The sequence below is a fragment of the Ambystoma mexicanum genome, chromosome 6q (genome assembly GCF_040938575.1).
Source record: "Ambystoma mexicanum isolate Mex_15411 chromosome 6q, UKY_AmexF1_1, whole genome shotgun sequence".
Lineage (NCBI taxonomy): Eukaryota > Metazoa > Chordata > Amphibia > Caudata > Ambystomatidae > Ambystoma > Ambystoma mexicanum.
In genome coordinates this window covers 613,985,631-613,998,144 of record NC_090937.1, presented here as the reverse complement: position 1 = coordinate 613,998,144, position 12,514 = coordinate 613,985,631, and the positions used below count along the sequence as shown (strand labels likewise).

Below are 12,514 nucleotides of genomic sequence, written 5' to 3'. Positions count from 1 at the left end.
GAGGCATCGGGAGTAATCACCCTCGTCTCATTCTTTGTCCCCGAAGTAACAAAAGTAACAGAAGTGATCTCCACTTTCTCAGTCTTTCTGCCAGAAATACTGAGTGTTAGGAAAGCATCAGGAGTAGTCTCCCACGTCACAGTGAGTGTGAAACCAGTAAGAGAAGCACAGAAACACTCTGGGTAATCTCCTTCATCCCAGTCAGTGTGAAACCAATATGAGAAGTGAAGAATCATTTGGGTGTAATCTCCCTCGTCCCAGTGAGTGTGAAACTAATAGAGAAGTGGAGAATCATTTGGGAGTAATCTCTCTTATCACAGTGAGTGTGAAGCTAATAAGAGAAGTGCAGCAATACTCAGGAGTAACATCCTTAATCAGATTGAACATGAGACCAACAAGAGAAGTGAAGATTCTCTTTGGAAGTAATCTCCCTCGTGTCAGTAGTGGGGACAAGAATATTGGATGGAAAGAAAGCCTCAGGAGCAATCTAAGGAGTAATCTCCCTCATCTCCAGAGTTATGACAGACGTACCAAGTGTGGAGATTAAAGCACAAGTGATCTTCCTAGTCTATGTTGCGTCAAAGAGATTAAAGGAGAAGAACATTTCAGGAGTATTCTCCCTCAACACTCAAGAGGGACTCTAAGGCCAGAGAGTACCACAAGAAAAGTCCCCCTTGTCAGAGTGTTAGAAACAACCAAGGACACTATGGGAACAGTTCCCCTTGCTCTTATCAACAAGAAAAATATAAAGAAAAGCAAGGAATAACTGGAAACCAAAAGAGCATATGATCTTTAGGCAAGCCCTAAGAGAAGCCGGAGAGGAATTGCAAAGGTTGATAAAAACTGTTGCAGGAAGTTATCCATATATAATTAGTGGTTGAACGAATTGAACCAGGAGAAGGGATTAATTCTCCTGGTTTTTCCATATGATTGTTGAATTAGAAACTAAGTCAGAACGTTACGAAACAGCAGCCAAGAAACTGACTAAGATAGCCAGGAGAAGGTAACTGTTGCTGAACATTTGGACCTGGTGTTTTCTACAAGTGCAGAAACTGAACTGTTACCAAAGACCATCGTAAATACACCCATAGGGGTGATCCCATTGAACCAGGAGAAGGGAGTCATTCTCCTTGAACTATTTATGTTAATGTCTTTTGTTAGTGGAAGGGCTATTGTAGGCTAGTTTGGACAGAGGACAGACACTTTGAATTTGACAATCACACTGATGTTATTATTTAGTTAGGTAGAGAAAAACCCTTTAGGGATAGGTAAAGATAGGCCTTTTTCATCATTATTTAAATAAAGATCACAGTGGAAATGTCACATCTTTCTCTGACTCCTTACTCCATCACGCCACATTTCCCAATGCAGTGTTACTTACAGATCCCTCACAGCAGCTGATGACTTGCCGGGAAAGCTGGATGTACTTGCAGCAGAGGACAGGTTGAAGGTGGGACACTAGCATGTTGCTAGGAGGTGCCTCCCTGCAGAAAGAAGACAGAAGGCATGATGCATAAGAAGATAGCAGGGTATGATTCAGAGAAGAATATAGAACAAAAGTCACAAAACCTTATATAACATCTCGTGCTCTGCCTTGAAAAATGCCTGTTGGATTATATAAACAAAAAGTCATTGAATTTCCCAAAGCCATTCGTAGGAACTCCTTTTTAATAATCAGGCTGAATTTATTGGGCACTAACAAAATCCTTGGGGCAAGACAAAACATTGCCAGAGAGGAAAGGTTGTGTAGGTTGTGTAAAGGCACTCAGATTGAAACACTTCAGCGTTTGAGTCTTGACTGTAAGAATCTAACTGTATTGAGAGGAACATGTTTGGTGAAATATTTGGAGGATTTTATTATTTTAAATACAGAGTCAACTTGGAAGTTAATACTTGAGGGAGCCAATGTGGGTGGTAAAATAAATTTAATAAGATTTTTTAAGAAAGTTTATATCTTAACTAGCTGTCCCTGGCATAGCATACACCATTCTAGCATATATTAAATGTCAATATAGGTTGGTAATTCATAATTACCACCAATCGTTTCCAGGAAGGGGGGTGTAGGTCCCTGTAACTTATTAGTGGTCATTGAAAAGGCTAAACGTATCAGATGGAATGAGAGGTATGTGCGATACAAGAATAGTAACTAAGTTCCATTGATCACACAGGCCTCTATGATGTGTCTTTGGTGATGCGTAATTGACAACCTTGTTCCATTGCAGAGTCCCTGTCATGGCTTAAGATTGTGTAGTAGCATAATTACAGCACCTACTTTCACTTTTAGCTTGTGAGGAGGCATTCAACCTACAGCATTTTGCTCTTTAGAGACTGAAACATTGAGCCGGTGATTAACTGCTCATTGACACTGGAACCGAGTGCCCTGTGTGGAGAAGTGGGGGTGGAAAGAAGTAATTTCTGAATGTTTGCCTTAGTGGAAGGTGAAGGTGACCGCGTAGAACAGTGCTCATTCTGTTTGTTGAAATGGTAGCTGTTGTTGAACTGGGTGCACTTTGCCATTTGGACAGCAGAAGGCAACCTAACACTGAGAAATTGCATCAGCTGGATACGGAAACATACCTAATATATATATATATATATATATATATATATATATATATATATATATATATATATATATATATATATTCAAGAAAAACCAATACCCTGATCCATGATAGAACCAGGAAAGAGGCAGGAACACCAGAGCAAGCCCAGACTGAGAAATCCTTTTATTCTTTATAAGTCAGCATGGCAAGGAAAAAGACAAGAAACAACGCGTTTTGCTGTGCACACACCACATGATCATGTTAGAAGTGCAAACATAGTAAAGGTGACTTTAAAAAGCTCATCAGACTCTATCACCTTGACTCCAGATAGAGTGTCTCCATTTGAAGCTTAGTACTTCTTTAAATCCACAATGACAGACATCTTTACACATGCAATGAACAGCGTAATTGCTGAAAGCTAATAAAAATGTTCAAATCATACTGCTTTACATTTAAACAATTCGCATTTTCACAAACAATGTGGAAAATTCGTATAGCGGATTTGCTTAGAGAAATACTTATGCTTAGTGCAAAATATATCCCATAGTAAGTTGCCACTTTTTATTAAGCGTACATTAGCTATCCATGCATGCCATAGATACCAGCGTTGTAATCTATCTCTGGTTATTTCCAATTATGTGTGCAGAAAGGAACGCTGTACTGTGCCGCCCATTGTTGCTGCTGACACAAATAATTCCCACAAGCATGGCCTTTGTTTATATACACGTGGCCAAATTGCTGGCCGCGCTTGTGTGGAAGTGTTCAAGGACTGAGGAAAGCATCAGTGAATAAAGTGCATAGTGCCGGTACAAAGCTACACTGTAAACAATCTGACTGGTGCAAATATGCAAAGCAGCATCTAACTGGAATTTGTTACTCCCAGTTCAGTATTTACAAATCAATAAAGTGCTTAGTGCCTGTAAACTTCGATTGTAAACATTATGACTTGTGCAAATAAGCAAAAAAATAATAGCTATGTCCATATGATGCTACCACAAGAACCAACACTGCAAAGACCAAGATATTAGATAATGTGATCTTGCTTTCGTCTCTACTCTACTAGAATCTCATATACATATTTAATCCCTACAGTATGGGGCCTCATGCCCAGTCCTTAAAAAATATATACATATAGCAGCTTACTAAAATGAACAGCACTGTGACAGTGTTGATATCTAATTAATGCGGCGAGAGCCTGCCAATGTTAAGGAGTCTAAAAGAGTAATCATTAAAAGTGAGAGAGACTCAAGTATATATCCCAATGTGTTTTAGCCTTTGTGCACTCCCAGAGGAACAAAATTAGAATATAAAAAATCAAGAGAAATAGATATTTCTCAAGTTCTAAAAAGCTATACTAAATAATATCCTATAATATGATATGACAGGGGTATGCTGGGAATGTCAATATAAGAGAATCACTATAAACCAACCTGAGGTGTAAGCCATAAAGGTGTCCCCTGTGCATAAACAAAGCAAGCACAAGCAAACCCACAGCCCAAAGGAAAACATATGTGACCAAAGGCAATTAAAGACTTGACCGTAGAAAGGGAAAAGGGAGAGAAGAAAATAATGGAAAAAACAAACAATGCAGCAATAGAATATCATAACAAATGCTTCAAGCAGAGTTCATATATAAAACCAAGCATTAGGTGATACTATAAACAAAGCTGGATGGATGCAAGCAAAGTATGGATGAGAAATGGCAGATGATAAAAAAGCATCTCGTAGAGGTGAAGAACATCTATATTGCAAAAAATGATCATGTTAATGAACTTGTCCATCATTATTAAGTCCCTAAAAAGGTGTAGAGTTCTTCATCTAAATTATGACCTCTTGGTTTTTTCGTTTCTAGGTCCAGGATGCATTTAGTTTCCAATTTTCTAAGTGCCAATTCTCTATTCCCACCCCTTGGGTGTTTGGCTATTGTGTGAATACCAAAAAATGTAAAGCCATCCAGCTTTCCATTGTGTACTTCTTTAAAATGCACAGCCATGGGGTATGTTGGATCCACATTCTTAATGGGCCGAATATGCTGGAGCATGCGCAGCTTTAGCCTTCCTATGGTCCTCCCAACATTCCACTTGTCACAGGGACAAACGAGCATGTAAATCACGTACTCAGTGTCACAAGTGATTTGGGATCTTATTGAGATGCTCCTCGCCAAAATGGGATGTTCATAATTGGAGACATCTTTGGCATACTGGCAGGCCTTGCATTTCCTGCACTTGTAAAAGCCTGCGGTTGGTGTGTGGAGCTAAGTTAGGCCAGTAAATGGAGTCAAAGAGCTCATAAAGCTGGAGACTAGATTATCTTTTAGGGAGGTAGAATGTCGGAATGTAATATTCATCCTATATCCCAAGATCCCTCCCAAATGTTCATCCAGCTGTAAGACATGCCAATGTTTCCGGATGATCTGCTGTATATGCTGGGAAGTCTTGCCATAAGTGAGGATGAGTCGAGTCTCACTGTTACATATATCTGACAGTGGCAAAACTTTAGTTATTAAAAGTGAGGAGTATTCTTTTTGGATATCCACGCAGTTTGAATTTCAAAGCCATGCGTGCACACTCTGCATCAAATGTCTCCAACTTTGAACAGTTTCTTCTGATGCGAATAAATTCACCATATGGTAAGCTCCATTTAAGGGCGGTGGGATGATTGCTTTTGGAGTGTAGCAGTATATTCGAACTTGTTGGCTTCCTATAAAGTTCAGTGACAAGTTCTTCCTGAGCCACCTTAACAAGAATATCCAGATACACGATAGTCTTGTTGTAGCTCTCTGTAAACTGGATATTTAATTCATTGGTATTCAATTTCTGGACGAACCTTGTTCCGTCCCAAATGATGAATCAATCATCCAATTACCGCAACCAGAGTATTATTTTGGTTGTATAACAATTGTTCTCTGTACTCCAAACAACAAACTTTTCCCACCAACCCATAAACAAGTTAGCGTAAGAAGGAGCAAATGTAGTCCCCATAGCTGTGCCCTGAAGCTGTACATAAAATTCTCTGTTAAACAGGAAGTAATTGTTTGTCAGACAAAGATGGATCATGTCTAATATCATTTTGCTGTGTGATAAAAAGTTCACGGACCTTGTGTGAAGAAAATGTTCACATGCCCGCAGGCCATCATTGTGTTTGATGGAAGTATATATATATATATATGTATATTCAGTAAAAAAAATTTTGCTAAAGAGACGTTATGGTTAAGTTGCGCTACTAAAAACCTATGAAAGTCAGTAAAAAAACTTTGTTAAACGGGACGTTATTGTTCAAAGTAAAACTGAAAAAAACCTGAAATTCGCTAGTTATGGCATGCTAAGCAACCATAACTTGCGCCACCGACTTGCATTGCTAAGACTAACACCCAGGACATCAAAGATGACATCACAAATGTGTGTTGTGTTTAAAAAATATAAAACAAAAAAAACAAAAAAAAGGCTCTTTTCAGAGCCGCCTTTCAAAGTTTAAATGGAGCAGGGACATGTGCATTTTTTAGAAGTCCGCGGACAGTTCGTGGACATATAACATTTTGGGGAGCTGCCCTATTAAAACCATTGCACTTTTCTCTGAGGGGAAGTGCTGGCTCTGAAAAACAGCCTATTGGTGGTGTTTTTTGTGTTTGAAAAACTTCAAATGGTGAACACCTACTGCAAAATGGATTGCTGTAATTCCAAAAAAGGTTGCAATGCATTTTGTACATTTCTCAGAAACATCTGATTGCCAGCATAAGTAAGATGGACTCCATCTCTGCAAAAAAATGTATGTGCTATGAAACATAATATTTTCATTGTCAAAAGAGGGCATGCCAACATCTCTTAAAAAGGCACAAACAGCCTTATTGACATTGCGCCTCGCTTTCTCCATTTGTGGACCAACCGAAGAAGAACGCAGCCACATTTGTCTCTGTGGAATACGAGAAAAAATTACTTGGGAATTTGGAAAATATGTCCATGACCTTCCCAAGTCCTTCTTTCATTGCAAATTGCAAAGAAATTCCAGACACATGTCCTAAACTGCTCCCTTCACAATGAATTATAATTATGTCTGGTTGATGCTATGTCTCCAAAGTAGCACAGAGAGTTACCAAGTCCAGCCACTTCATTCCACGCACTCCATGCTAATGCACTTCCACATGAGGGAATCCAAGATTTACAGCTACTCCACAGTGTTGCGCATGCACCTCCAACCAATGTATTCATGAGTCTCCCAAAATCCAGATAATCTGTTTTCTGAAACACACAGCCATAGCTATCTGTTCTTCTCTCAGGAAAAAGACTTTCTGACAAACTCTCTCCTTACATGACACACCCAGTAAACTTTATTGACCAATCCCTTGCTCTACTCATTCTCATTTGCATGCCTCTCCACCCCAAAATCCCTGTATGTAAAACGCGGTGTCCGCAGACTACAACCATGTCCGCGGACATATCAAAAATCTGAGTGTGGTGAATTTAAATTTAAATGGTGTGCCCCATTTCTCCTTTGAGGTTGGCTCTGAAAAGAGCCTTTTTTTTTGTTTTTTTTGTAGATGCTTGACAGACACCTGTTATTTTGTATTTTTTTCTTTTTTTTCTTACTTTACTCCTAAATTCTTCACATAACCATCTCCAAAGCAATCCTTACATTCCAAAACAGCATGGCCTTTCCCATAAAAGATAAAGAAATGCCATCTTCTTTAAAATAAACAGCATTACTGGAATCAATATACTCATTATTACAGAAGAACATACCAGCTCTAAGCATGAAAGCACACATGCCTCGGTTGATTGCACACCTAGCAATGTTTTGCTGAGGACAAAAAACAGAACTATTGTCCCATATTACCCTAGGTACTAATCCAGAAAAAATAACTTTGGCATTTGGAAGGAGGTTCATTACTGCTATAACCAAGTGTTCCAAATCTGCCAACAAAGTAGGGGCACTGACATAGTCCAAATGCAAAGCACCACAGTGCAAAACTACCACATGGGGACTGTTCATCCTGCCCATATCTTCACAAACTTGTACAATTCCCTGTACATTGCGATCAGGCACAGTGCTCCTCACCACCTCCACTCCTTTAATATCAAAATTGTTTGCCACATGCCTGCATTGAGCATACTGCTGTAAACCCTTCACAAACATATCTCCAACCACCAACACCCTGACTTTCTCCACCCCTGCCATCTTCACTACACACCCCGGATGTGGCATGCCCTGTCCGCAGACAGCCGCGGTGTCCTCTGAGTGCATAACCCTTGGACAGCCCTTTGTCATGACCACAGGTTAGTTTAGTTTCCCATACTTGTCCTAAGAGTTGCAGGTTTATAGGGAATTTATTTGCCCTAGCTAGTTATTGATTCTTACTCCCCATATTAATGGTTAGTTGAGTTTCTTTAATGGCCGCTAGGTGGTGCCTCTGGGTCAGTTAATTAGCGGGTCTAGTTGTTTTCATGTGCCAGCTATTTAAGCCCCGCCCCTCAGGAGGCTCGCGCTTCGCGTCGTTTGTCTGAGTTCAGACTGAACGCTCGCCGCGTACCTCCGTTCCCTGTCACCGCTCAATAGACCTTGTCCACAGTTTATTCCATACATTCCTTGAGTAACTTTAATTAGTTATCAGCTCCCTTCCTGTGTTTTTTCCAGTTGCTGCCGTTCCCGGCTCAGTCCTGTCATAGCGGTCTCCTCATCTCTCAGTTCGTAGCAGTTTTCTCTCACGCAAGTACACCTATTAAGTGCAAATGCAATTGCTCCGTTTGTGTTGCCTTATCTGATACATTGAAATTGTGTATAAATGTTATTCGGATTCCTCACGCATTTTCAGGATATTACGTTGTTTGTAGCGGGTTCGCGCCCTTTCCTGTGGAGTTTCGTCTTGGAAGCTGATTTTCTAGTCAGATAATTTTGGTCACACTAAGGTTCATATTACGCTCTGTAATAAGGTGTTTTTCCATTACCGTCCCGTAGTGTAGTGAGGTAGTTTTTTCTGTCATTCTACACTTGCATCACACCTCAGCTTATGCCCCCTTTAGGTCCAAGTAGCATAGGGTTTCTGTCATTTGTTTAGTGCCATTTTAGTCCCTTTCAAAAGAAACGATTATCCAGTATCCCATTCTTCAGGACTTGCGCCCCTGTATAGAACAGGATGGAGAGCTCAACAAATTAAATACCAAGGTGAGATATTTGCTGGCCCCATATTACCAGTTTTGACTTTCAGTTTTACGCGAGAAAACTAAGGAAGGGAAAATTGTTATTTTCTCCACAGAAATTCAGTGTCTAGTTCCCAGGAAGGTAGAAGTCAGTTGGAGTTCCAGAAGGTTCCCGCAGAGTTTTCAGGTGAGCGTTACAGAATGCGAAGCCACTTTGAAAAAATACTCTGCCTGGACATTATGGAAACTCCAGAAGTAGACCAGTTGGCTCAGTTATTGGGAGAACTAAGGGCTGAGGTCCATGCAGCCCGCTCAGAAACCAGTGCTCTCCGGAGAGAATTAATTGTTAACCGGGATCGCACTGAGGAGGTAGCTCGTCAGATGTTGCAAGCCCAAGCGGGTCAAACTCCCTTGCCTTCTGCCAGTGTTTCTGCCCCCGTTTCAGTCACGCCTCCCTCACCGGTTCAGGTAATTGTTCCCGGCAATATCCCATTAGCTCCTCCTGAACGCTTTCTAGGAGATCCTAAGAAGTTTGCGGTTTTTCTCAACCAATGCCAGCTTCATTTCCTCTGCCGCCCCGGGGTATTTCCTTCTGATCAGGCCAAGGTAGCGTTTATATTATCCTATTTGGGTGGTTATGCAGCTGATTGGTCAATCCCGTTAGTAAATAGGGATGATCCGATTTTGAGAAATCTTGCAGATTTTCAGAAGGAGATGGAGAAATTGTTTGCACGTCATGCTCAGGGTCAGGCTCTGGATAATGAGTTGCTTTCACTTCGCCAAGGCAACCAGGAATTGTTGGCATATGTAGCAACTTTCAACAGATTGGTGGCAGAAACAAATTGGCCCACAGAAAAAAGAACCACCTTATTTCAGAGAGGATTACGTAATGAATTGAAGGACGTCCTGGCTCAGGTGGTGAATCCTCCAGAAGGAATTGCAGAATTCATTGATCTAACGGTACAACTTGACCAAAGATTGCAAGACAGAAGAATGGATCGCTCTCGTTCAGAAAACAGAACTTATTTTGTGCGCCCCAAGGAAAATCAGTTGAGAACCAGTTCAGAGAGTTCCGTTGAACCCATGCAGTTGGGAGCCATCAGAGGACCGATATCACAAGCTGAAAGAGACAAGAGACGCCAACAATAGCTGTGTCTTTATTGTGGTAAAGCTGGTCATTTTCTCAAGGAGTGTCCTATTAAACCTTCCAGGAAGCCTATTGGAGGTGTTAACCCAGACAAGAAGGACTCGGATTCGGAAAACTCCAGTGCCCGACAAGTGTAGAGGTCAACTTGTCGAGCATGGAGAAAGGTTTGGTGACCTCACATTTTGTTTTTCCCATTACCTTATCCAGTACGAAACAGCCCACCAGAATGCAGACTTTGCAAGCCTACATCGATTGTGGAGCAGTTGGGAATTATATGGATATCGACTTGGCAACTAGGGCGGGTTTTCCTCGTGTGAACAAGCACGAAGCTGAAAATGTATCAGCAGTCGATGGTACGCCTTTGGCTTCAGGTCCTGTTACTCAATGCACGGAGAACCTTATTATGTGTTGTCAGGGAAAGCATGAAGAGAGAATCACGTTCGACCTTATTAGCGCTCCTCAACTCCAAATTATACTTGGCTTACCCTGGTTGGAGAAACATAACCCAAGGATTGATTGGCGAACTCGGTCTTTGACCTTTGCTGCTGAGTGTAGAGAATCTTGCTGTAAAACAAACACCCAGGGTGATTCCCGTTTAATGGAGAAGGTCTCTGTATCAACGTTAGGAGTCATCGGCTTACTACCTCCCGAGTATGCAGAATTTCGAGACGTCTTTGAAGAGAAATTGGCCGAGGAGCTTCCTCCACATCGGCCCTATGATTGTCAGATTGATCTTCTTCCTGGAAGTGAAATTCCGTGTAGTCGGATTTATTCACTAACGGAGAAAGAAGATGCTCACCTAAAGAAATACTTAGACCAATACTTAGCCAACGGTTTCATCCGACCCTCTAAGTCTCCTGCTGCTTCGCCTCTTTTTTTTGTTGCCAAGAAAGAGGGCGATCTCAGAACTTGCATTGATTACCGAGCACTCAACCAGATTACTGTCAAGAATCGATATCCTATTCCCCTCATTTCAAATTTGCTGGACCAAATTAAAGGAGCTCAGATATTCACCAAGCTGGATCTTAGAGGAGCGTATCACCTGATCCGAGTGAAGGAAGGCGACGAGTGGAAGACTGCTTTTCGCACAAAGTTTGGCCTCTTCGAATACCAAGTCATGCCATTCGGGTTATGCAACGCTCCAGCAGCATTTCAGTGCTTTATGAATGACGTTTTGAAAGATTTGCTTGATGTCTGCGCAGTAGTATATATTGACGATATCTTGATCTTTTCAGCAACCCCCTCGGAACATGTGAATCACGTTTCAGCAGTTTTGAAAATATTGCGAGAGCACTCCCTTTTTGTGAAGATGGAAAAGTGTTCATTTCATGTTCCTGAAGTAGAGTTTCTAGGGTATGTGCTGTCCTCTCAAGGAGTGAAAATGGATGTTCGGAAGGTAGAGGCAATTCTTTCATGGCCAGTTCCAACTTCGGTGAAAGGAGTCCAAAGTTTTTTAGGCTTTGCAAATTTCTATAGAAGATTTGTGGAAAATTTCTCGCAGTTGGTTCATCCAATCACGTCTTTGCTTAAAAAGAACCAGAAGTTTGCCTGGACCCCAGAGGCCACCATTGCTTTTCAGACTCTCAAGTCCAAGTTTACTGAGGCTCCTATTTTGAGACATCCACGTCCTGACTTACCTTTTATTGTAGAGACAGATGCCTCGAGTGCTGCCATGGGGGCCGTTTTGTCGCAACGAGATCCACAGACTCAAGTTTTGCATCCAGTGACGTTTTGGCCGAAAAAATTTTCAACTGCAGAACGAAATTATACCATTACAGACAGGGAACTGTTGGCAATCAAGTGCGCCTTAAAGGAATGGAGACATTATTTGCTAGGTGCCCAACACACAGTCACCATCCTTACTGACCACCGAAACTTGCAGTATCTCCGCTCAGTCAAGGCCCAATCGGCTAGACAACTGCGATGGGCTTTATTCTTCGCAGAGTACGACTTTGTCATCACTTTTCGGCCAGGAGTTCGAAATGGGAAGGCCGACGCCTTGTCCCGGATTGGCAATGAAGATGAGACCTTTGTTCCCCAAGTTCCAAACAACATCATTGCTGGAGACAGGGTTTTAGGATTGCTAAACACTCCAGACCCTTTTTATGAAGAACTGCTGAAGGAAGTCAAGAGGAATGTGGTTCCTGAAGAGCTGCTTACCTGGACAAATCGAGGCGATCAATTCACCCTGCAGGAGGATATCCCGCATTATCAAAATCGCTTGTACCTACCTACTGAAGAATTGAGAAGACAAGTGATTGCTAACTACCATAGCTCCTTGATTGAGGGACATCCAGGGGTCACCAAGTCCTTGGAAAAAATCAAGAGACACTACTGGTGGCCTACATGGCGCAAAGATGTCATTCAATTTATTCAAACCTGTGGAACCTGTGCACAAAATAAGAATACTAAGAAAAGACCGGCCGGTCTTCTTCAACCTTTGGATGTTCCACCGAGTCCTTGGCATACCGTGTCAATGGATTTTATTACCGATCTTCCTCCATGTAGGGGTTTTGACACCATTCTAGTGGTGGTTGACTTATTCTCCAAGATGGCACATTTTATCGCAGTCCAAGGACCTCCGACAGCTTCTGGATTGGCCAAGATATTTCTGGAGAATATTGTTAAAACGCATGGTTTTCCCTCCATTGTAATCTCAGACCGAGGTAGTCAATTTGTTTCTAAATTTT

The 12,514-nt window shown here is 41.5% G+C and overlaps 1 protein-coding gene across 4 annotated transcripts in view; it reads right to left on the bottom strand.

Moving 5' to 3' along the window:
- LOC138516177 (cilia- and flagella-associated protein 337-like) overlaps window positions 1-12,514 on the bottom strand; it is a 716,411-nt gene that overhangs the window by 308,198 nt on the left and 395,699 nt on the right. For all 4 annotated transcript variants that reach the window (XM_069631108.1, XM_069631107.1, XM_069631105.1 and 1 more), the window contains exon 12: window positions 1,382-1,484. In XM_069631108.1, coding sequence (XP_069487209.1) covers window positions 1,382-1,484 — 103 coding nt within the window. The remainder of the gene's footprint in view (window positions 1-1,381; window positions 1,485-12,514) is intronic.